Source organism: Python bivittatus, unplaced genomic scaffold (genome assembly GCF_059951505.1).
Source record: "Python bivittatus isolate LINGU-HERP-01145 unplaced genomic scaffold, Pbiv_v1 ctg000840_np1212, whole genome shotgun sequence".
NCBI classification, from domain to species: domain Eukaryota; kingdom Metazoa; phylum Chordata; class Lepidosauria; order Squamata; family Pythonidae; genus Python; species Python bivittatus.
The window spans coordinates 35,138,209-35,165,058 of NW_028277113.1; the positions used below are offsets into that span (position 1 = coordinate 35,138,209).

Genomic DNA, 26,850 nt, shown 5'->3' on the forward strand with positions numbered 1-26,850 from the left:
GATGTTAATTTGTCAGTTCTTGCTGCAGTTTTAAGCAAATCACTGTGGGTCATTAAGTATGATGTCATATGACCGCAACTTGTGACTTCCTGCTGGCTTCCCAATTGACTTTGCTTGTCAGCAGCCGGCTATGAAGGTCACAAATGGCGATCACTTGACCGCAGAATGCTGCAATCACCATAAATGCGTGCCAGTTGCCAAGCACCTGAATCACGACCACAGGAACACTGTGATAGCCACAACTTTGAGGACCAGTCATAAGTTTCCTTTTTCAGCACCATCATAACTTTGAACAGTTGCTGAACAAGTGGTCAGTAAGCAAGAACTACCTGTAAAGTACATTACATTAGGAATGCAAAAAAGAATGTATTCATGAGATCTTCCAGATATCCTACAGAGGGGTGAGCGAAGATATTAAGCATTTAGGGCCGCTATATTAACAACTAAAAATTTCTTAGAATTGTTACATGTAGTATACTGATAAGTTTAAATGCATATAGATTACATATGCTGAGATAATACACAGAGGATGGCCAGCTGTTCTCTCTTGTTCATTACCACTTTATTAATGTTATGGGAAACAGACTGGTATCCAAATTTATTCATAGTTGAATAACAGAAAATAACTACCACACATCTCAGCAGGTCATGCCTCTGCTAAAAGAGACCTTCCTATAATGGTAGATTAATATTCTGTAGAAATGCACTATGATGAACCATGCTGAAGGCTAATTTAGCACAGCAGTATCCCATTTCCCACAGGAAATTTCCCAAAGAATTACCTACAGTAAGCCCAGAAAAGTAAGCAGGTTAGACCTGGTTAGTACTCTAATGGAAAATCACCAGAAAATCAAAGGACTGTAGACTAGACTGGAAATTTGGAAAAAAAAAAATCCCAAAAGAAGGCGGTGGCAAACCACTCTCAGATGCTTGCCAAGGAAGCTACACAGATTAGGAAAGAACATGCAACCCATTATTATTTAAAGGGAGAAATATATAAATATTAATTACATATTAACCTTGCTTATGCTTTAAGAACTTACCATACATAGCAACAGATTTGGCCTCTTCTATTGACTGATGCTTGTCAGTTAACCGAGCTTTATTTATGTTATGTTCATTTATTTCTTGCTCTAAACGCTGTTGTACCATTTTAAGTTTGTAGTTTAGATCTATTTCCAAGTTATTCTTCTCCTGCAAGATATTTTGTATAAAATGGTATCAGATATACTAAATATGACAAGTATTTATATTTCATTACACTTTTCAATAGCTTTCTTCTTCCTACATACCTTTTTATTTGCTGCACATCTACTGGGTCCTGAATGGGTTTCAGTAAAATGCCTGTGGGATGTGGGCAATGATATACTAACTTGTAAGGTAGTTTCCAATTACAAACCCTGGCTTGCATAAAATAGAGTGAATGTGCTTGGAGTAAAACTATGTTTTGGTTTTACTCGTGGCACACTGACCAAAATATGTCAAAGGGCCAGTATTATCCTTATTGTTAGCAGGAAATACTGCATGTGGCACAGATAGAGTTAAGGCTGGTAACCTATCCTATACTTTCTCTATATTGCTAAAACATGTATGTGAAAACCTCAACTGACCAAAGCCATGATGGGCAGAAGAAGTCAGTATGTATGGACCCACTGCATGACGACTATGATTAACGGAAGATTATGAGTTGAAATGTAAGATGCATACATGGTAAAGAGTATGAAACAAAATAGAAAAAAAAAGATACATGTCTGTGAGACTAAGACAGAGGAGAAAGATGAAACAGATCTGAATGAAGATGGTGCAGTCTGATCTTGCAGAGTTGATCAACAGATGCAGAGAAGTAAAGGTATAGGTTCAATTATGAATAAAAGGGCTAAAATATAGATCAGAAAGTATGAATGTGTGCCACCTAGGTTGTTGGCAGTGTGTACAAAAGTAGGAATCTATAGGATGGTGACAGTTGCATATTATGCTCTAATCAAAGGTGATAATGGAAGAACAAGAAATGAGTTTTGGGCAAAACTATGCAACATTCTGAATAAAAACTATCTGGGGAGGCAGAGGGTGAATTGTGTTAGATAGTGTGAATGGATGAGTAGGAGCACAGTAACTGTGATTGGGCCTTTGGAGACCCCAAAAGTATAGAGAATGGTGACTCTCTAGTGTCATCTGCTTAGAAAAAGTCTGTATTGAATACATGACTTAAGCATATATTTGTTCAAAAGTACACATAGAAAGGAATGAATATAAATCTAAAAGCACGATTGTTTATGATGGAAGACAGAGAATTATTGAAGGATATAAGGGCGATAAGAAGTTCTGAATGTGGGACAAAACATTTCTTGATGGTATCTGGAGTGTATCTTAGGAAAAATTGACATAAAAGAAGAAATGAGAAAGACAGCAGAACAACTATAGGAAGAAAAAGTCAGAGTCCTGTATGAAAAAATATTACTAGATAATTTCCCAACAAAATGAATGGGAAGTTTTTGTAAGGAAATATTATTTAAAAGCTAGTTATAACAGACTGAAACAAATTTTGCTACACAGTGTCACAGTAGTGAATGGAGTTATGCTAATACAAAGCATGAAAGAGGAAGCTTGGTGGAATGATAAAATAAAAGAAGCTGTGGGTGAGAAAATGATATAAGGAAATGACTGCTGCAAAAAATGATACAGTATACGTATAGGGAGATAGAGGCAGCTATAAGAAACACAGTAAAGGGGAGCAAGAAACATTTAAAACAGGCAAAGAAAATGCAGAGCTACTTATGATAAGAAATAAAAAGTTGCTTTGGAAGGCGGTGAAGAGAACTAAAAAAGGATCCTCCAACTGAAGGAATGGAATTAAAAATAAAACCACTGCAAGGATTTGAGATAAAAATGAAGTGAGAGAGTGCTGGAAGGAATATTTTAGAGATTTTCATGAGAATGATACTGACATGCCAAAGAATTAAAAGAATGCTATAAATGTTAATATGCAAGAAAAAATTATGAAAAGGAAGTAATAAATGTTGTGAGAATGCTGAACATTTGTGAAGCCATAGGCATAGATGTTAAAATATGAATGTGATAGCTGAATCTGGGATGGCATGATAGCTGAATCTGGGATGGCAGAATTATGATTGAAAGGGTGCAAGAGATGACAAAGTAAAATTTGAGAAATGCCCTGTAGCTTTATATAAGGCAGAGGAGTTGGAAACCATCAGCATATGAGGATACTGAACCTCAAACTGGTGGATGACCTCACCCAACAGTTCCATGTAATGTTGAAAAGGAGGGGAGAGAGATAGAACCCTGTGGCACCCCACACAGGAGGGGCCTAGGGAATGCTTATAGTAAGGATAAGGGTATATAGGTTGGGGACATGAACATACACGTTTGTATGTTCAGATTATGCCATATTGGCTGAAAACCCAAATGATTTGCAGTAATCTTAGATATATTTTACGATGCAATAAGGAATAAAGATCTGAAAATGAATGCATCAAAACCCAAGGTAATTGTATTTCACAAGAAAAATCAAGCAATTGCAAATTATATATAAATTGGGCAAAAAACTAGAGAAAGTAAATCAATTTGTGTGCCTTGGTAGAATGTGTATTAAAGGTAAGAAAATGGATGGAGACACATTCATAGAAAGGTAGTGAGTGTATGTTGTCTGCTGTGAGGAATTATTTTTTTTCCAAAATAAGAAAAATGGCTGTGTGTAAGAGCATGCGTCTGTCCACTTTGTTAAATAAAAGTGAAAGTTGGGTATTTCAAGAGAAATATAACATTAAGTTGAATGCAGTTGAAATGAGTTACTTAAAAAGAATATGCAGTAAAACAAGAAATGATAAGGTCAAAAATAAACGAATGGCAAATTAACATGAACTGAACACAAAAGTGAGTGATCAGAATCCAGTACAGAAGTATAGCAATGTGGCTGAGTCACTTAGAGAGAATGAATAAGGATTGAATTACAAAACAAATATATGAAAGAACAGCAAATAGCTTGAGAGAAAAACAAAGAAGTCATGGTTGGACGGAACTGATGAGAGCCACAAAAAGTGAGAGATGAGTTTAAAGAACAAAAGGCAATGTATGAAGCTGTGTGGTTATGGAAGCAAAGATGATTCAAAAGAGCAGAAAGGTATGGGGAGGAATAGTGGCGTAGAGCAGATTTAGCTCTAATTCCTTTTCCTTTCTTAACTAACGCCTTTAATATTTTTTCACTTATTGCTTCTTGCTCTCTTTCTGTGCTTTTTGTAATAACACTGCTTATCCTGAAAGGGACTAGTGTAAATCTAGCACCTGCTGGTAACTCCTTAAGGCAGCTACTCTCTTTCCTGGGACTGTGCAGTAGCAGACACACTTGGTTCAATAAGGTGCAAACAGGTACTATGTTCATTCCCAGAACACTCTAAAGCACCTTTTGCCCTCAAATCCAAAGGGCTGCACAGCTGTATTCATAAGGTCTTACCATTTAGAAATAATGGTAATTTAGCAGTGGGTCCCAATTTGGTTTCTGATTTACCCTTCTTCCAGGGCCTGAGTTTTATAACGTATTCCTATCATTTTCACATGTGCATTTGCCTGGATTTCTAAAAATATACAGATATATTTTTATTCAAAATATGTATTTCCAAGATTTACATCTAATATACAAAAGACTTTGTGCCTCATTACTTAGTTACCTTACCTTTTCAGAATGATTAAGCATGTCTTGGGCCTGTTTTCTTTCTTCTTCCACTCGTTCAAGATTGTTTTTCACTCCTTTGATTTCTTCTTGTAAAGCTGTAATCCGAGCTATAGTAATATTTAAATATATTTATCTGTTTCTATGACTCCACATGGACAAGTATTGTTTACATACATAAAGCTTTTAACATATATCAAAGATGGTTCATTAAGAAAAAACATTATATTTAAAATGATAGATCCATGCTCCCAAATTCCACTAAATTTAGTAATTAAACTGAAAATGTGTATACATATATATTCATGTGTGTATACACATATATGCATGCAAACAAATAACTGAAAATGGAGTGTATGCAAGAAAGGCTAAGTAATCACACTCAATTAAAATGGCAGATATTCACATTTGCAATAAAATATTCACATTTGCAATAAAAATGCTAGTCTTTATTGATTTGAAGAACTTGCATTTTCCAATGCAAATAGGTTATGCCCACAAATTCCCTAACACAAACGTAGAATAGCACAAGCAAAAGCTGTTTTAGAAAGACATTGAGTGATCTATACATTCCTCAGAAAACTCTTTTTAACCCAGCATCCATTGTTCACCCTCAGTAAACAGCTGGTAATTATGAATAAGAAAGCTCCTGTGCATACTTAATACATGCATTAATAAAATCATAGGATTTTAGTTCTATGATTTAGGTCCTATTCATAAACAGATTTCCCCAACTATTTCTAAAAGATAAAGAAAGCAAAAATAGTTTAAAGCAGGACAAGAGAGAAAGTATTTTATTTTCACATTCTGTCTGTTGTGATTATTTGTACAGATATCATTTTTGTGAACAGTCTTTTTATATTGCCAGACTCTGGGCAGTGTGCAAAAATATAAAAATATTAGATAAATCAATTTGGCTAGATCAAAACCTGAACCATATAAGCCAGAAATGCTTTAGAGAAAGATAGGTCCAGGCAACTTTTTTCAGCAGGAAATACATCTGAAATTGGGACAGTGGGCGCATTCATAATCTGGCTGCCATGGAAAGACTCTTCAGACAGCCACAAACACACATAACTTAACTAGTCTTATCACATATATTTTAAACTAGTTTCCAAGGATGCTCTGTACCCTCCCAGGGGGACCCACAAGCATTTTTGTAACTAAATACAATGAACAGGATGTATTTTTGCTTCAAAATGGTAGGTACTTTTATTTTATTTTTTTTAATTAATATTGGCAAGAAGTCTGATAGACCCAAGGTGGTCATCTGGAAGATGCAATATTGTCTTCCTCTGACAAAAGAACTATTTGTAAAAATGAACAAGAGTAAACTCATCTTGTGCTATACTCTTCCTAAAGTATGCCTTCTCACATTTTATTTATTTATTGATCATATCTGTATAGCCACCCATCTCACAAGAGAGTAACTCTGGGTAGTGTATATAACACACAATTAAAAAGAACAAATAAATTCATATAAAACAATAATTAAAACTATAAAAACTATAAAAAATACACAAAACAGGAGAGGATGATGTTAACTGTAGTAAGGGAGTCATTGCAAAATCTCGCCAGTCCCCGGGACCCCCAGGCCTGATCACATAGCCAAGTCTTGACTGAATATTATTATACGTAGCTTTCATAAAATAAAGAGCATGCTTGAATTTTCCCCTTGGATTTAAAACTTAACCCAGGAGTTCTTTTGGGAAGTGGACTTTCATTCCTTAAGTGCAAACATTAGTAAACTTTCTCTTTTCCCCCTCCATCCTCTTCTTGGTCCTCTCTATTAGCTCCTTCCTCTTTCAGTGTCTAGACAACTTTCTGTACTTCCTTCAGCTAATTTCTATACTTCTAAGGTCAGCCTTAATGTAGCCTAAAATCAAGTTGGAAAAATTCCATGGCCATGTGGTTCTAATAGCATATATTTTATTGCAGGTTTGTCACCACAGGCACATTTGGATTCTGAAAAGGATGCCAAGGCCAGACTGGATTCTCTGTTATAAACTGCTGCATCCTAGCCCACTGCAACAATTCATGTCTAATGTATCTGTAGCACAGGATACATGTAATTGTCATGCTTGATTCTTTTGTACAGTTGAAAGCCTCTATATCTCATTTTCCAGATATGGGAACAAAGAATCAGGTCATGTTGTTGTTCATCTATTATGCACAGAAATTCTGAAAAAATATATTCCATGAGAATATGTTTTGGTAAATGGAATACTTATCACAAATTCTTAGTTTTACATAAAGTATGCAATGTTTACAGTTATATAAGAGCATTTCAATTTAATTTAGACTTCACCATTCATGTAATATGTAACTCTGTTCAAACGGAAAAAACCCCAAATTGTTATTTATATTCCATCAGGAAAAAAAAACACTTTACATTTTATAATTACACTATGGTAGAATTATTACCTTGTAGCTCTCCAATAATTTCTGATCCATGACTCCTATCTCTTCGTTCTACTTCCAGTGCTCCTTGCAGTTGGAAATAATCCTTTTCCACCTGTAATTTTGTATTTTCTAGAATTCTGCATCTCTCCTGCAACTCCCTATTTAATGATTCAAATTGACTTATTGATTTGCTCATTTCTGTATGACTTTTCCTTAGTCTTGCTGCAGTATCTGACTCTGTCCTCAGCAAATCATTGGCCTCTTCAAGCTGTGTGAGGAGCAGCAAGATTAGGAAAAAAATATCAGAGGAGAGTCTAAAATGAGCGTGCCTACTCATTCATATTTACCCTAAAAAGAGACATTTAGTTATTTATTAGGCCACCTAATCATCAAACAGCTCAAGGCAGCACATGGGACAAGTTAAAACCACAACATAACAGTAGAAGAACAAAATAGCAACAACTGTCTAGGGAATAAAATAATTAAAACAGTCATAACATATTAGTAGGTTCATAAAACCCTATGGTCCAGGGCCTGCTGGAAATGCCAAATCTTTAGGGCTTTCCTGAAGGACAGTAGGGTGAGAGCCATGCGAACAGTAGGGAATGCATATATTTGTGAGACAAAATAGATATGCAAAATCACTTACTTGCTTCTGCAGCTGTGTAATTTTTTCATTTGTAATATGTGAATGTTGACTAATTTTTTTTAAGTCTTCCAGCTGATCTTTTAACGTTGACACTAAAAGCAAAGAAAAATGGTTCAAACATTTTTTTAATATTTTAAAAAATATTTATAGGTAAACCTGTAACTGCAGAAATAAAATGTTCAAACTCAAACACTTCCTTATCTTATTTAACAACAACAAAATTTTCATCCGTACTTTCTACTGAAGATCGTGGCCTGAGGAAGGAACAGAGGATTCTGGAGGTGAAATGCTGGCCAAATGGATGGTATCACTGAGAAAACTTGGATTCTTGGACCATGATATATTATCTACAGAAGGGCTTTTGTGAGAGATACACTGCACCTCACAAAGAATGATAAAAATGTGTTTTGAAGATGTTTTATTCAGGTAATCTGGCAGGCTTTAACCTAACTCTGGAGGGGGATGATGATCAATATCCAGAACTACACTCAGAAAGACAATACTAAAGGGCTCATATGCCTGTACACCAATGCTCAGAGAACGAGGCACAAACAGAGAGAACAGTCCTAGTACTGGGGTGGGGGGAGGGTATGTTGCAAATATGACATTGTTGGCATTGATGAAACCTGGTGGTATGGAACTCAAGATTGGAATATAGTACTGGAAAGACTGGAATTTGTTCATGCCCAATGAAAGGGGAGGGGGGGTTGCATTATATATAAACAATGACTACACCTGTATGGAAATCTGTGACAGGTAAAAACCCAGCCAAGTGTCTGGGTGAATATTAAGGGAAAAAGAAACAATGATGGTGCAGTTGTAGGTGTGTACAACACCTACCAAGGTCACCTACCAGGCAAGGTATCCAAGAAACATAATACTGCGATAACGGGAGATTTCAGCTACCCTGATATCCACTAGGAATCAAACTCTGTGGCAAGTGGAAGATCCAGCAGGTCTTATGCGCCTTGCAGCAACTTCACTGTCTAAAAGGTGGGGGAGGGAACTAGGAGATTGGCTTTAATGGATTTAACTTACTAACAAGAAAGAAATGGTTGAGGAAATAGAAGTTGTAGGAACCTTGGGAGAAAGTGACCATGTGATCCTAGAATTCACAATATTGCAAGCAATGAGAATTGACTGTATTCAGATTAGTGTTCTTGTTTTCAAGAAAGCTGACTTCAGTAAGTAAAGGAAATGGTAGGAAGGTAGGAAGGATTCCATGGATGGAAATCCTGAAGGGCAAAATGGTTCAGGAGAGTTGGGAAATTCTGAAAAATGAGACAATTAATGCCAAAACACAAACAATATCAAAGAGAAAGAAAAATGGGAGACAGCTGATGATACTAGCATGGTTGCATAAGGAGCCCCCTGATAAACTAAGAAATAAAAAGCACAAGCTTTAAAAAATGGAAAAAGGGACATATAACACAAGCAGAATATCAGGAAATAGCCTGAATCTGTAAGGATGGGATCAGAATGAGCTTGCAAGGAACTCTAAAAATAACAAAAGGCTTCTTTGGATGAATGTGGAACAAGAGGAAAGTCAAAGAAACAATTAGTCTGCTATTGGCAGCATGGCAAGATGGGGCCAGACAATAGGGAGAAGGCTGAATTGCTTAATTCCTATTTTGCGTCTGTCTTTTTGCAAAAGGAAAAAGTGGCCAAACCTGTCAGAAGGTGCATCATGGGAGACAGAAGAGAAATGCAGATCGAAATAAGTAAGGAAGTGATGAGAGAATACAGTGGTACCTCGGGTCACGAACTTAATTCATTCCGCGACTCTGGTTGCGGCCCGAATTGGTCGCAACCCGAATCCAATTTTCCCATAAGGTTCAATGTAAATACGGTTAATCCGTTCTGACCCCTACAAATTTTGTCGCCAACCGATTTTGGTTGCGACCTGAATCAAATTTTCCCATAAGGTTCAATGTAAATACGGCTAATCTGTTCTGAACCATATGTATTTTTTTTTAAACCACAAAAATATGACACAAAGTACAGTACAGTATGAAGAGAGAGAACACTAACCTTGCTTGAGGTGTGGAGGACAGGAAGGCGGGTGGGGAGGCGGTTACTGTTTGGAGGGAGAGTCCCCCTCTCTACAGGAAGCCACGACCACATGTGTCAGCAGGGAAAATGGCTGCGGATCCTGTTCGTCACCCGATGCGGAGTTCGCGAACGGAAGCAAAATTTTGCAAACGGTGCTGTTCGTGACCCGAATTGGTCGTGAACAGAAGCGTTCATGACCCGAGGTACCACTGTACTTAGTTCTTTGAATGAATTTAACTCGCCAGGGGCCCAATGGATTATATTCCATGGTACTAAAGGAACTGGCAAGTGTGAACTGACTGCAATCTCTGAGAACATCTGGAGTAGAGGGGAAATGCCAAAAGATTGGAGAAGAGCTAATGTTCTTCCCATCTTTAAAAAAAGGGAAAAAATGGACCCAGAAAACGACAGACCAATCAGCTTGACATCAGTACTTGGGAAAATCCTAGAAAAGACATCTAAACAGTTTGCAAGCAAAAGAAACAAGGTGACTGCTAGAACCCAGCTTGGGTTTGTTAAAATAGATCGTGCCACACAAATCTTACTGCTTTATTTGACAACATGACTAGATTAGTAGACCAAAGGAATGGTGTGGATGTAGTAAGGCTGTTGATAAAGTTGACCATTGCCTCCTTGTCAATAAAATGGAGCATACAGTGTAGGATGGATGGTCCCACTATCAGATGGTTTGTAGTTGGTTCAGCAACCATACCCAATGCATGGTCCTTAGTGGATCTATGTCTACATGCTAAGAGATACGCAGTGTAGTATCAGGGTTCTGTCCTGGGCCCAGTGCTCTTCAAATGTTTCTAAATGACTTAGATGAAGGGACAGAAGGTATGCTCAGCAAATCTGCTGATGCCACAAAGCTGGGAGAGATTTCTAACACCTCAGAAAACAGGATCATGAGAAGGATCTGGTTATCCAGGTAGACTACGGATTAAACATGAGCCAACAGCAAGTTGCAGCTGTCAAAAAAGCTAATGCAATCTTGGGGTTCATCAACAGATGTATAGTATTGAGGTCATGGAAAGTGATAATTACCTCTTATACTCCACCAGTCAGACTGCACCTGGAATACTGCATTCAGTTTTGGTTACCACAATTCAAAAAGAATGGTAAGGAACAGGAAAGAGCGCAGAGAAAAATAACAGACAGTAAAAGGCTTGGAGGCTAAATCTTATGAAGAACCATTAAAAGGACTGGATATGTTTAACCTAAAGAAGAGATGACTAAGAGGAGATGTGATAGCAGTCTTCCAAAACTTGAAGGGCTATCTCAGGGAAGAGGGTATGGATTTATTCTCCATAGTCCTGAGGGTAGGATGAGAATCAGTGGATAGAAGGTTTACAGACAAGAGATTCAAACTCAAAATAAGGAGTAATTTTCTGACTGTGAGAGGTATTAAGTGGCAGAACAGCCTATCTCCTGGAATTGTGGGTTTCCATCACTGGGGGTTTTCAAACAAAGGTATGTCTGGGATGGTCTGAAGAATCCTACCCTGGACAGAGGGTTGAACCAAAATACCTCCAGGGTCTCTTTCAGCCCTATGATTGTATGAAAAGTTTTCTTATTGTAATAAACAAAATAGAAATACACCTTACCTTCATTTTCTGCATTTCGACGTTTCTCATTCTCCTGTTCAACTTTTCTTTGATATTCACTTATTCTGTGTTGCAAGAGCATCTTTTCCTTTTCTACTTGATTAATTGTTGATTCCAAATTTTTTCTCTGATTTCCCTGTAAGTTGTAATTTTTAGCAATAAAACTCTACAGCTAAACATTCATCTGAATATTGACTAATACAGAACTGCAATTATTTTAATCAATTTTTTTTACAATAAATATAATAAAAATGCATGATACTTTTAAAAATGTAATAAACAGGTATGTAGGTAACTGAATATTGATTTTTATATAACGATGAGGGCTGTGTGCACTTTGAAAATATATCAGAAAAAGAGTTCTATGGGGGGATTGGAAACTTAAGTGCTACAGTGGGTATCTTAAGTCTGTATAAGGCTTAAGGCACCCAATTTGCCCCTTAAAATCCATCAAAATCCCCAATGAAAATGTTGGCTCTCACACTCTTGGGGGGCTGTGAGAAACACACCCAATATCCCATCATGTTGCAAGCAGCCATTTTTTTTTTCCCAGTACTGACCTAAATTATGTTTGTCTAAAACAAAGCAACTTCAGATAGAATTTAGGATGGGACTTTTTTTAAAGTTACTTATTTTTAAAAATTCCAAACATGTATACTAAATAGCAGAAAATCTGTGACTGAAGCATAAAGTTTCTATTTTTTTATATTTTTTCAGATGCACTGGAGGATAAGAGGGAACATTGAATGTGCGAGCCTAGGAGAAACCTAGGTCCATTCATATCTTGACAGATGGTCTAAATTCAACCCATACGTTTTTGCTGAATACATATCAGCAATATATTCTTATTTATTCCTACTAAGTGTAATGTGAAATTGTGTAAGTTTCTAACAAAGTTAATAAGGAAAAACTAATAACCAAACACTTACCTCTTCATCTAGTTCCTTCATTATCTTGTCTAGTTTAATATTTGATGTTCTATAAAGAATGTGAGAGCTGAATTTTATTTACTGCCTTTAAAACAAAATATTTCATATGTAGCTGATCAATATAGCAAAACATCAGGCACATATCCAAAGCATAAAAAGCTTCCCATGCTGTGACTCCCTATTCTAAAGATATCCAGTTTATCTTAACTGTTTTACCACCACTTTTCATTTCAGAAAAGTTATAAACGGGATCTAGTAACCAAAACTCAGGAAAGAGCTGCACAGAACAGGGCACTAAATTTTGTGCTTGTTTTCTTAAACATTCCCATATATCTTGGTGTACGAAATGAACCCAAAAATCTTGGGAAAACATGAGGTTTTTCTCATACATGCTGCTATGAGCAGATTTTTTAATACATGCAATTATGTATCGGGTAATAAATTTTACTTCTATTCAGAGCATCACTGATCAAACAAACCAGGTTAAGCAGGCAGTGTCAAACCCAACTGATACTAGTGGTAAACCTCTTTTCCATTAAAACTACCAGGCATTTCAGAATGATATACTTTGCTCCTTTTTCCTCTTTGGCATGTGTTAGACTACAACTCCCATGTACCACAGAGAACTAATAAAATGGCAATTAAAACACATAGAAGGAAATATATCCTTGCCCTATATTCTATAATAGGAAAAACTGATCTGTCTAGTAGAGTTGAATGGTTGCTCTAGCACTAGCGGGAAAAGTATCATTTAACTGGTCACATCAGCCTGAAATGGTAAGCCACAATTGTTAAGAATTCTTGCTTATCCAGCAGGGGGAGCAATTAAGTGTATCAGGACAGCTCTATCTACAGTTTATCCCAACAACCCAATGCCTGAATGCTTCTCTGGTTCCTCATTCATATACAGTGATAAACATGCCATACGATTCTGCCTAGATTTATTTAGTCACATTTGTTGAAAGGAGGAATGAAAAAGGCCTGATCAACCAATGTTAGCACAATACTTATTCCCAGGTAAAAGAGAATTCTTGTTTTGTACAAAAATGGCCTCTGAAAACTATACATGATCTGAAGCAATATATAAAATAGCTTGAGAACCTCAAAGTGTAATTTGCTAAATTATAAGCCCTCCTTTATGAATTAGTGATTTTGCATAGCAAAATTGAGATAAGACAAGAAACTACATTATAGCTTAGAAATTATTACAGCTAACACACAAATAGTAGATTCAAGGCTCTTTTTCTATCAAATTATAAAAAAATCTAAACATGATTCCCATCTTTCCTAATTTTAACACTAAAAATGCTCATGCAAATGCAAATTCCACAAGGTTCCTTTTAATATTCTTCTTCTTAATATCAGTAAATAAAAAGGGTCCATGCTATCATAATCATAAACTTTTGATGATACTGTTTTCAAAATTCTTGCTTTTAAACAGACCTAAAGACAATAATACCTGTGTGAATAGGAAAAAGCATAGAGTCTGTAGTTTGCCAAAATTCCTTACACCCATTGCAAGACTGTTGATGTACACAAACATATTTAATGCCATTAACATACCACAAGTGATGTTTCATGAAAGTTATGTTTGACATTCTGAAAAAATGAAATTCATTACCTGAATTTTTGTTCCATTTCATCTTTCAACTGCATTTCATTATGCAGCTGTTCTTCAAGCTGATAGATATTTTTTTGCAAAGATTCCAGCTTTAAATACAAAACACAAAATGAATAAGAAAGCTATACTTTATAGAACTAGTTTTATAGAGCATAACATTTTTGGAATGGTTTTCTGATACTTCTATATTAAAAAATCTTGGTAAAAAACAAGACCATACACATCTTATTGATTTTGCAAAGCACAGTCTGAAAAGGAAAAAAAACCCATATCCTGTCTTTAGAATATATCAAGATAATGGCTTTCTCTCCCCTCTGCCAGTGCCCTTGAAAGAGAGAAAAGAGGAATGTGAAGCTTTATTCTTTCCTCTCCAATCAGATAGCTTGTGGTCTCACCAGTACTGGGATCAGAGGGAAAAAAGAAAAAAGACCTTGCCTCTGACCCAAGTCCTTGTGACTGAGCAACCTCAGCTTTAATAGTGTCCTTTACACATACACCAAAGCCTGCTTACCATTTTGCATATCCATAAAGTGACTTAAAAAAGCTATAACCAAGATTATCCAACAATGCTGATAATGAGGGCCCCTTTACTTTTATGTTAACTATTTAAGATTTTATTTAAATTAAATATTCTCTTGTTTTAATTTTGAATATGGATACTTGCTTGTAAAATATAACTGGAAAAAACTAATAAATGTTCAAATGATGTGCAGTTGAGTACAAATGAGAATCAGAAGATAAATACTTGCTGGACCCACAATCATTTCAGTGAGTGTTTAAAGTTTGGTTTCTTCCATGCAGGTAATGATCATCAGTTGTTATTGTGTATAATTTACTCTCCGGGACTAACCAAAGAGTGCATGAAACCATTAAAACTGGTTGCATTGTAGTATTCACAGAGAAACTATAGCTGGAAAAACAGTCTTCACTTTTGAATTTTACTGTTCCCACAAAGTTTGAAGTTTATACATTATTTAAAATCACATCCTTTAAATTCCAGAATTTTTACTGTTTTGTGGAAAGAATCAGGAAGTGCACCTAAGCACCTCTTACTACATTGATAGATTGATGGCTGTTGAAATGAAAGATGGGAGTTTTATTCTTGGAGTTAACATTCTCCATCAAGAGAATGGAGAATGGAGGCAGTTTCACAAATGTGACTGGTTAACAACAGTGGCTTATGCATCTGACAAATTTGGTTTTTTAAAAGAAATTAGTCTGGATTTCTAAGAGATTAAAATTAATATTTTGCAAATTCATGGAAAAGTTGAAGCAACAAGTAAAACAATTGTATTTATGGATACAAGTTAGCATTTGTATTTTAACTATATTACTAAAGAAGTATGGTAAAACTTTTCTCACAGATGTGACTTCTGCAGCAATCTGATAGGGCTAACATCAAGCTAAAATGAGTATTTTCATCCAGTTGACACAATTAAATGTGGATTAAGAACCCATTTACAGTTAATGTAAAAAATGAAAAAATATAACACCAGAAGCAGATTTGTTAATTGAAATCTCCTATGATTCTTCATTAAGATAGAATGTTGACAAACTCCATTGTTTTTTGGGGGGGTTGAACTGTAAAAATGAATATTTATATTAAACTTTTTAAAAAGTCCGTTTTAATGCCTTTTATCAGAACATGCAATTGTGAAATTGGTGCCTTAAACTATGTATAGAAATAGACTGAGAATAAAACTGTCTTTTTTTGATTTTGGCATAAAGTTGCTAGGGATGCAAAACATCATCTTTCAACTTTATTCTCTTATTTATTTAAAATATAAAACATACACAAAAGCATATGTTTTTCTCGTTTTTAAAATATGCACTTACATTTTGGAGCTGCAAAAATGATATTAAAATGCTGCACATAGCTATATCAATTTTGGGAAATGTTGCTTTAAATCTTTATTCAACATTTCAATTCATGGTACTTGTTAAAGAAAAGGAATTTTAGTTTAGCTAAATTATTGTAATACTTATGCAAAACAAAACAAAAACAATATATACAACTTAAGTACAGAATTTTAACCTAAAACAAGTATTTATTTATGTTGTTGTTGTTTATTGTTTAAGTTATATTATACTTATATAATTACACCTAGTTTAAAATGTGACATTTTTCAAACTGCAAACAAATCAGGAAAAGAAATTAACTAATGGCAAAAGATTAAAAAAAAAACATACCAAGTTTTTATCTACGTTGGTGCTTGCTCTGTTGTCATTAGAATTAGCTGTGCAGGTGGATAAATACCTATGAACACAATTTTAGCAGTTTTAGAAAGATACAAAGACAATACAAATATTTACTCTCAAAAGTAGGGAAAAAAAACTAACAAACATTTCAAATAAAATTTTGACTTTTATTTTTCCAAAGCTAAAAAGATCATGGAATTCTATTTGGTATGAGGCCCAGAAGATTCTATACTAGACAATTAACCATGCACAGGCTACCTACCTCAATGAAAAATGTCACTCTGTCATATATTATTATACAAATCATGAAGACACGTGTGTGTGTGTGTGGTTTTTCAGCCATTAGTTATTTATAGTAGAACTAGACTACTTTGTACAATGTTCAAAATAAGACATGAAGGCAACAGCCCTCTTCCCTTGTTGTTCTTCAGGAACTGGCATTCAGTGGAATATTGTCTCTAAAACCTAAAATTCCATGACAGCCATTAATAGTCATAGTTATCATTATTCTGACCAACTGCCTTTTAAGCCACAACTTACTGGCCATCATAGTATATCCTAATTCTCTCAAGCAATTATTAATGAGGAAAAAAACTCTTTTATAGTTATGGCATTAGATTACAGACTCCTCACATCAATCACCTATTACCTTTTCTTTACTTAATATTCCAACCTTTTGATCATTTTGTTTCTGTATTTCTGTACTCCATTTATATGAAACCTGAATGGGACCACATTCTGAATTTGCTAAGTTTGCACATGAAAACACATAGAAAATGTAAGCATTATAGATATATTTGGATTGCTTTTCATCAAAGCTTACAATTTATTTCTCTATACTATGCACTTTAAAATTGAAGCATTTTATATGAGTCAAAAAATCCTGGCTTAATATATTTAAAAACTGAACAGGTATTCCTGATAATGTATGGTTGAGCTGTTTCTAAAAAGCACACTATTGGCTTTATAGTAACATATTCATGTTTTGTTTGTTTTTTAATATAGCTTGTTGTTTAGTCGCTAAGTTGTGTCCGACTCTTCGTGACCCCATGAACCATATTGCACCAGGTCTTCCTGTCCTTCACTGCCTCCCTGAGTTTGCTCAGTTTGCTCAGTTTGATGCTCATTTAATATAGCTATTTATTTCTAAACCTGTGAAATGTATTGTCATCTTTTCTTAAAATCACATGCATGTCTTCTATGATAGCTGCATAATTCCTGGAAAAGTGTAGGTGCTTTAAGTTCAGAGTGCTACATCTGTGCTCCAAAGTATCATTTTGGAGTGAATCAGAGATCATTCCAACCCTACTAACTACATATAACTTAATTTTTCAAATAACCAGATTGCTTACTTGTCTAAGATTTTCTTCTTTCCTTACCAGACTTCACTGCACTTACCAAACATAGCTTAATGAAAATAATAAACTGTATTGAATGTAATGGAATTTGTCTGAATATCCTGGCTTTATTCCTTATTTGAAAATACACACACACAAAGCAAAATGCAGGTCAGGTTATCAGAAGCCAAAATGAGCTCTACAAAATGTGCTCACCCTATAGACTGGATACAGCTATAATATGGATAAGAATGTTTCAAATATCAGTATGCTAACACAAGGCAGTTTTTAAAAATTGCAATCGTAATTAAGTTACTTTTGTTATATTTCTATTATAAAGTATCCTCATGACTTTTATTGACAAGCCAAAATTTTAAATCTACATATACTTACTGATGGTTACTATAATAAGTAAATCCTACAAAAGGTAGCTGGTTGCCAACAAAAGCTTTTGGTATAGGGAATGTTTCTTCTTCACCTTTGTCTTCCTCCAGATCATCAAAGTTACTAGTGTCAATATCACTACTTAAATCAGGCACAACAGGTGCTACAGCTATCCCCAAAACCCCCCCAAGAGAACAAAGATTAATAATTTTTATTAAAATGTATATATTAACAGTTATAAATGTAACGAGGCTGGTATGTAAGAATGAAGAGTTATTTTACAAGATCATACAATGTAGAAATCCTTATAATATTTTGAGCCATGCATGCTTAAAACCCTCAGAAACTTAAGGATTCCAAGTTTAAATGTTATAGCATTAAGAGGCACAAACTGTTCCACAGTTGCTCATAGGAAGCTGCTGATCTGAGTGTCTCAATTCTGCAAAATAAACTGATCATTAAAAAAAAAAAATGTTAAAGTGGTTACTGAAGAGATATCACACAAAATAAAGGAACTATAACATATAAAACATTACAATTTTCTTCTCATTTTACTGCCAACTGCTCAGTTTTTCTATATATAACATTCAAGTTATTTAAAATATTTAAAATATATGTAATGCAATAATACACAACAACACACATAATAAATAATACAATTAGTAAAAAAAAATCTAGCTTCAGATGGCATACAATCCCTTTTTAGGGAAAGTTGTTGACAGAGTGGTGGGCTCCCAGCTGTGGACAGCCCTGGATGAAGCAGATTATCTGGAACCTCTTTAGTCAGGATTCTGGCTGGGCTATAGTACTGAGACAACATTGGTCACACTTGTGGATGACCATTGGTGGACTCAGGATGGGGATGGTGTGTCCATCCTGGCCCTTCTGGATCTTCAGCGGCTTTTGATACCATCAACTATGTTATCTTGCTGGACTGGCTCCAGGGATTGGGAGTGGGAGGCACTGTTGTACAGTAGTTCTCCTCTCTCCATGCCAGTACCTGTCAGTGCTGGTGGGGGGTCCAGCCCTAGGCCCGTTATATGGAGTGCCTCAGGGCTTGGGTCTCTCCCCCCTAATTAACATCTATACAAAGCTGCTGGGAGAGGTCATCCGGCAGCATAGGGTTGGGTATCATCAGTATGCTGATGATACCCAATTATACATCTCTACCCTATGCTGAGCAAATGATGCTCTTCAGGTGCTGGCTCAGTGCCTGGAAGCTGTAAGGGCCTGGATGGGAGAAATTGGCTGCAACTCAACCCTACTAAAACGCAGTGGTTGCGGGGCTTTGGCCTCCTGGGGTCAGGAGAGTTGACATCTGACTCTGGACAGGGTAACACTCCCTCAGACAGAACTGGTGCCCAATTTGGGGGTGTTCCTGGACTTGTAGCTTTTGCAGAAATTCATCTTGTGAGACAATTGCACTGATTCCTGGACCAAGAGGCCTTGCTCACTGTCACTCATGCCTTAGTTACTATAATGGTATGTGGGAATGATCTTAGGAGATAGGGGGAAGAGATGCTGCCTAGGGAACGATAAGATAAGAGGACATAGCCCACAGGTGCATAATGGACAGAGAAAGAAACTCAGAAAGGAATCTCCCTAACTTCTCAGGCCGTAAAAGAGACAGCAGGAGATTTACATTATCAGACTTGCAAGATTCTGTTAATACAGCCTTACAATAAAGTAGAGTTAGCTTATCTGGTCATGTTTCCTGTCTGATCTACTTGGGAAGGCCGACAGTTACCTCCCATTTGGATTACTGCAACATGCTCTACGTAGGGCTAACCTTGAAGACCATCCAGAAGCTGCAACTGGTCCAGAATGCAGCAGCATGCAGAATTTTGGGTGCCTCGTGGTTCACCTGAGTTACACCACTGCTGAGTGAGCTGCACTGACTTGTAGTTGTTTTCCAGGTGCAATTCAAGGTGCTGGTTATCACCTTTAAAGCCCTACATGGCCCAGAGCCAGATTATTTGTGGACCACTGAGAGTATCTGTCCATCCTTCAAGGTTTTATAGGGTGGGCAGGCTCCAAATACTCTCCCTTAAATGTTGTCACCTGATGGGACCCCAGAAGCACACTTTCTTGATGGCTGCTCCATCCCACTTGAAATCTGAGGGATTCCTACACTTTTAGCCTTCTGGAAGGCCATAAAGACCTGGCTCTTCCCTCAAGCATTGGGCTAGGATGGGGGTTGAGCTGGGAGGCTGTCTGGTCTGGCTCCTGGTGGGGAAGGATATTTGTTTTGATTGTGAGTCACCAAGAATTATATGAGATAGGCGGACCATATAAGTTCTGTAAGTAAGTAAGTAAGTAAGTAAGTAAGTAAACAAATCATTATTCCCCAGAAGCTCTCTGGAAGAGTTAGGCTTCACAAACTTCCAGAAGGCAGTCATCAAGGGGGCCAGCTTAGCTTCTAGAAGAAAACTGTTCCAAAATATAAGACCCATGGAAAAATGGCATGAACTGGCTTCCACTCTCCTCACCCCATGGAATTGAGGCAACATAAGCATATTTTTCCAGAAAGATGCCCTCAAATGGATCGATCTTAGCTGAAATGGGCAATCCTGAATGTACCAAAGCACCAAGCCACAGAGGGCTTTAAAAGTCAAAAGTAGTGCTTTGAATTGCACCCAGAAACCTACTGGTAATCAATACAGGGCTCGCAGAATAAGTGTAATGTGACCATAGTGACTAGCATTAGTCAAAACATGGCTCACAGTATTTTGGTAGTCTTCAAAGGCAGCCCAGAAAGAACACATTCCACAAGTCTAATCATCTGGTAATAAGAGCACGTCAGAAATCAAAAATCTGTAGAAAGACCTGTTAACAATTCTGCAAAAGCTTATTATCAATATATCTGAAACACAAAAACCATAATAAAATTATGTAAGTTCAGCAAATAATAGGAAGATAAATAAATGGCTCCACTGCAGACTAAGCCTAAAGCCCCATGTTATCATAAAAATAGTCGAATGAGTTCTTCAGAACATAGAGATGAACTTTGACCTTCTTTTTCTAAAGGAAAGGAAAACCAGAAAGATTTCATAGATCAATTTCATCAACCATTTCAGAACTTAAGGAATAAAGATTTTCGTAAGAGTAGATATGAAAACTGATGAGGATAAAGAATTATATCTTACTAAGTTATTTATGATACAGGAGAAAGCTCATATTTTTCCCATTATGACAAATCTGACCCTTTATAAATGTCATATCATAAAGATTATTTGCTCCAAAAGTAAATTTAAGAATTTAAGAAATCTGAACCATCAAGAGACAAGATTAATCTAAAAATGTGTCATGGGCAGCTCTGAATCTGATTCGGAGTCAGAGTCAGAGGCTGCACCGGATGAACAGCAGGCTGAGCAGTCAGACGTGGGGTTGGACAGTGTGTAGCTGGAGTTAGTATTCAATAATGAGATAATGATGTGAGGACGAGATGCACGGAAAAAAGAATGTTGCAGAAGCATTCGGCAAGGCTACTCACAAGAAGGGAGCCTCGCCCTCCGAAATGAGGAACATCGGATGTCGTTAACAAATAGGCACGATGGAAGGGGAGGTTTGGGGACGACAACCGTCTAGTACCCCCTCATGCCCTCTTTGTATTTACTCGTGTTTCGTTGTGTCTCGCTGGTGCCTCGCTTGTGATTCGCTGCTGGATGTCCTATCTCATGCTACGTTGTGCTCCTGCACTGCCGGACCAGACTCAAGCAAGCTGCTGTCAGGCAAGCTACTGCTGTTCCAGAGTTTAGACTCCTTTGTGTGTGTGTGTGAATGCAACAGGATCACGACAAAATGGTAGACTGCAATATTTTATACTATTATCAAAATGTTCAGCAAGATTTAATTATCAGTCAAAACGTATAACATTGTACTGCTAATGAATTTAGTTTAATTACCCTAACCCTAACAAAATATTTAAAGATAAATGAGAGACCTAAAAAGAATATTCCAGAAGCATGGATATTTTGTTTTCAAAAGAATACAAACGTAATCTTCCTAAATTTAAGAGAGAACTGTTATAAACTGACTTATCAAAGCAGCTACTTCCATATATAACACTGGTATTTTCTGTAAATCACAAGAGATTTTGCTACTGTTTTCCGTTATGTAAAAGAGCAAACATAAATTATAGGAGGTGCCACATAAATAATTATATAAAATAGTCACAATTACTCTTATTTTGTTACATTATGTCAAAATATTAAATGTCTGAATTCTAATACTGTAACATACCAAATAATCTTTGGGATAATGGAAAATCAAACAAAGGGAAAATCCAGAATGGCTAAAAACTGATTTTGTAATTATTGTTAAATAGAAGTCAAAACAATTTTGTGAAGTTGAGAAGTTGATTATTTAATATTTATCACTAGATTAGAAATAGTTACCATGAATCAAGTATTAAAGATTTATTCTATGTTCAATAAGTAGAAGACACTTAGGTTCTGGTTTTTAAATACTTTAAATATTTTATAGAGTTTCTTATAACCAGTGTACTTGTTCATATGTATTTTTTGTATATTTTTAAGAACTGCACAATGAATTCTACATGCCCCAAATCAGTTGGGGTTATGTTTCCCCAATAGCAGCCCACAATACCCCACATTTGGAAAACTACTTTACAAACTGAACAGGCATGAAAACACACTTTGTCAATCGAAAAAAGGTATATAAGATCTCAATGGATGTACATAAACTTTCAAGTGTGGAACAGCTCTTAAAAAACTTATCCTTTTGAAAAAGCAGGTCAGTAACTGTTTTTTCTTTTATCTATGTTTCGTTTGTAGGGAATTATGTTCTTTAAACATTTAAACGGAAAACATAACACACGAATCAATTATATAACAAGTAAAACTAATTTTGTACAGAAAATTACTTACTATCTCTAAGATTTTCCCAAGACCACTGATCATTTTTGAAAAATGGATGTCGCTTGATTTCTTCCACACCATTTCTTCCTAATCTAACTTCCCTGTAAAAGTGAAATATTTTTTAAATTATACTACACATGCTGCATGTGCATTCTGGGGATAACACTGAAAGTAATATATAAACAAATGAAACATTAGATCAAAGCCTATTCTAAACAAGAAAATCATTTATTTCAACATTAGCAGTTTCTTTGCTTTAAATATAGGATGGGAAAGTCTCCCTCCTTCTCAGTAATAAAAAGCATGTTTGCTGTCAGAAACATTTGTCTGAAACTCCAGGACTGCAAATGCATATATAAGGACAAATTAAGTACTCCACCCCCTCCACAAACTTTCTATCTGACTTCAATCTAAACAATTTTTCCAGTTTAATCAGCAACCATTCCATCATTACTTGTATCTACATTTGGCTGATCATGTGATAGCTCTAAAAACATTTCTTTCCAAATCTTTCAAATTATTAGAAAAATCTCTGCTGCATTTTAGGACGGGGGGGAGGGGGGCAGGAAAAGCAGATAACAGTGCTGAAGATTTAAAGTACAATTATTCAAGACAGGAAATCCAGAGGAAAAATCATTTAAGATCTTGCACAAAGGGTTGAGCAACCTGTAGAATAACAATAATAAAGTTTTCGTAGTAAATTAACTATGACTTGTTTTAAAGCAATACACCAAGTTTGAAGCTAGTTTGTTGCTGACATAATGATACAATTGTGGTTTAGTGTAATACATGAAAGACAGTTCACAGTTTGTTATTTAACTATTTCGTTTTCTGTTGTGCTCAAACTTCTATCCAATCCATAGAGATGCCAAACAAGTACAACTACAAAGAAGGAAAACAAAATAAGCAAAGACACTGATTAATGTCTTCAATAACTCATGGTTAAAACAATTTCTTAGTGTGTTATATGAACATAGCCTATAATTTACAAAAAGATGATTTAACTGAAGAATTGATTTAATAATTGAATGTTTCAAGGTTTTTTTAAAAATCACAGTACTTTTTCCAGAATATGATTTTAAATATATTACCTGTCTGTTAGAAAACCACAAATAAGATTTTTTGCATCTTTAGAAATATCATTATCATCAGGGAAGCTAAGAGAATTCTTATGATTCATAATTTTACTATATGTTCCAACCAAAGAATCTGCATAAAAAGGTGTATCCCCTAAAACAAGAGAGAGAAAATTATAAGTCACACAACTGATTTTTAAAGCTAATAAAATAAGAAGATGATTAGATTGCAGAACTTTGCACCACTTCAACAGTAATTGGCTAGAAAAAAATGGCTTTCTTATGCTAATGTTAAGAGCTCAAAATATTCTTATCATTATCATATCAAAATCATAAAAAGGAAAAGGATCTTCTATCATCATGTATATTAATTTCCCACATCCACCTCATACTCATTTTTGTAGAACCCATTTATGTATTTCATTCTAAGAAGAAAAGAGGCACAAAAAGAGACTGGAATAGTCAGTGTAGGAAAAGAAAGCGGGAAAGATAAAGATGATATAAGAAAGGGTGAAAAGACAGAGGATTCAAATAAGTTGTTTTTTTGTTTTTTGTTTTTTAAGTACAAAGGTGGCTGAATTGGCTCTGAAATCTACTCTAATAGAAATAACTTCTGGCTACTCATTAGGGACTGCAAATGATATAATTTCAACAATCCCAGATGAGCAAATAGCAAATGAAATTCACAAAGGAGTCATAGAAATTAAGAAATCTAAACAGAAAAAGAGACAATAGCAATGAGGTCTTCAGAAGTTGTAAAGGACTGAAAGAAGTTAAAGAAGAATCCAACACAGCAGTTTATTGTCATGTATGTATGGCTATATATATCTGGGAAGAAAAAAGTGGTTGCTGATATTTTATCAATACAAGAAATAGAAACTGGTTTTATTTATAGGTAGAAGAAATTCTACTTAGACACTTATTCTAGAAAGATAGCACTACTAATCTTGAAAGGGGGAATACCACCATGAGTCTTGGTAGATTGGTGTACAGAAGTATAGGTAGTCCTCGTTTAGTGTCCACAATTGGGACCAGCAACTCATTCGTTAAGTGAAGCAGTCGTTGAGTGAAACCATAACTGTACTTATGAACTTACTTCAGTTTTCCTTTGCTTTAAAGACCTGCAAAGGTTGTAAATGCGAGGACTGATTATAAAGTTACTTTTTCATCACTGTTGTAACCGTGAATGGTCGCTGTCCAAGGCAGTCACTAAACAAGGACTACCTGTATAATAAATATGTGATGAAATCGTAGATGAGTTGTATTTCCTTATAGTGGTAAAAGGATACCTAGGCATTTTCTTAGGAGGAGAAGAAATCTAAAAGAACTTTGAACAGGCCTGAGGAAAAAGGCAGCCAACAGTTAAATACAATAAACTTATATATGGAAAAGTAACCTATCATTCTATAAATGAGTATATGATTATGTACTTTAAACAGAAAATATTTATTTCCATAAAATGTTACATTAAAATAAAGTTTAATTGTTTAAAAACCATAGTGCTCTGAGTAAATGAAAGCCAGAACCCCTATCATCATACCTAAGAAACTATTACTACCAGGAGAAGAACTAATAAGAGAGAAGATATCTGAATAAGAACTCTACATTTACTTTGGAGTGAGATTTTAAACTACATTTATGCCCCAAATAATAAGAAATCATGTCATTTATGACTAACTGACCAACTCTGTTTCACTGCAATCAATATATCTAAATGAGGCCAATAAAGTACACTACTTCACTTTGCATATCCACGACCAATTTCTGAATGGCTAAAGTTTTTCTATTCACTGACCTAGTATTCAGCAATAGCAATTTAAACCTAAAAGACTGCTGCATCAAAGTATCAATGGCTACAATAATATATATATATATTTACTTTGGAATAAGCATCACTGAACCCAATGGAATTTGATTCAAATAATCTTATTAGGACTGGTCTCTACAGTGATACCCAGTAATTAATATTAATGAAAATAAAAAATAGGGTAGTTTAGTTCATAATATAATTAATTTACATAATATTATTCTGATACTCACCCACAAGCATTTCATACAAAAAGACTCCAACTGACCACCAATCACATTCTCGCCCATAGTAACCATCACCACCTTGTGATTTTAATACTTCTGGGGATATATAATCCGGAGTTCCAACAGCTGTATCACATCGTACCATACCTTCCTATAAAAAAGCAAAGTTCATTTAAAGGAGTTATTCTCTGGGACCTTAATGTTACAGTGAAAGGTATATGAAGTAAGATGTTTTCTTACATCTGCTTGGAAAATAATTAAAATGAAGTATGAACTCCAGTTAAAAATTCTTAATTTAAACACACACTGATACCTATTTTTCCAGAGTATCATGATTTTTCACAACCACAAAAGCTAATTAATAGTTTTTGTCCACTAACCTTATTCATTTTCATACAGGTACCAAAATCTGCTAGTTTTAAATGACCAGATTTGTCTAGCAGCATATTATCAGGCTTTACATCTCTGAAAACAATAAAAGAAATTTTATCAGACCAAGTTTTATTTATTAACCAAGAACAACATTGAGCTTTATCCCATAAAACATGTAAGTTACAAAGAAACAACAGCTAGCAAACTGGGAGTTGAACTCTGGATCATAACTGTCTTTATATTTCTTCTCCTTTCTGAAACAAATTCTCCTTTAATTGTGATGTACACTTTACACTTACATCATCTCATTTTTCCATTTAGTACAGTATTATTTATGCTAGGGGCTCTATAGGGCTTCATGCCAAAATCTTTCACATCATCTATTTCTTGATCCTTTTAAAAGTTCACTGGCACAATAACTGGCCAGTAATGTGTGCAACAGTAAAATCCATAAACAGTAACAAGGGAGAAAAGAGGCTGGCAGGTATTGGAGTACATTCCCAGAGTACATTCCCCTACTTATAAGATGTAATTGTTTTGTGTAAACAGATGAGGCCTGTTCCATAGTCAGGTATTAAGATTCTTATTTGAATTTAGTTCTACAGCTATTCAAAACACCTGATTTT

At 35.4% G+C, this 26,850-nt stretch overlaps 1 protein-coding gene across 4 annotated transcripts in view; it reads right to left on the minus strand.

The window, feature by feature from the left end:
- Positions 1-26,850, minus strand: part of ROCK1 (Rho associated coiled-coil containing protein kinase 1) — a 95,672-nt gene that overhangs the window by 38,207 nt on the left and 30,615 nt on the right. For all 4 annotated transcript variants that reach the window (XM_088130786.1, XM_088130785.1, XM_088130787.1 and 1 more), the window contains 13 exons: positions 26,233-26,317; positions 25,859-26,003; positions 23,834-23,972; positions 22,752-22,843; positions 17,872-18,031; positions 16,133-16,199; positions 13,943-14,031; positions 12,322-12,370; positions 11,393-11,528; positions 7,737-7,828; positions 7,109-7,355; positions 4,688-4,794; positions 1,044-1,194 (listed from right to left, as the gene is read on the minus strand). In XM_088130786.1, coding sequence (XP_087986912.1) covers positions 1,044-1,194; positions 4,688-4,794; positions 7,109-7,355; positions 7,737-7,828; positions 11,393-11,528; positions 12,322-12,370; positions 13,943-14,031; positions 16,133-16,199; positions 17,872-18,031; positions 22,752-22,843; positions 23,834-23,972; positions 25,859-26,003; positions 26,233-26,317 — 1,559 coding nt within the window. The remainder of the gene's footprint in view (positions 1-1,043; positions 1,195-4,687; positions 4,795-7,108; positions 7,356-7,736; positions 7,829-11,392; positions 11,529-12,321; positions 12,371-13,942; positions 14,032-16,132; positions 16,200-17,871; positions 18,032-22,751; positions 22,844-23,833; positions 23,973-25,858; positions 26,004-26,232; positions 26,318-26,850) is intronic.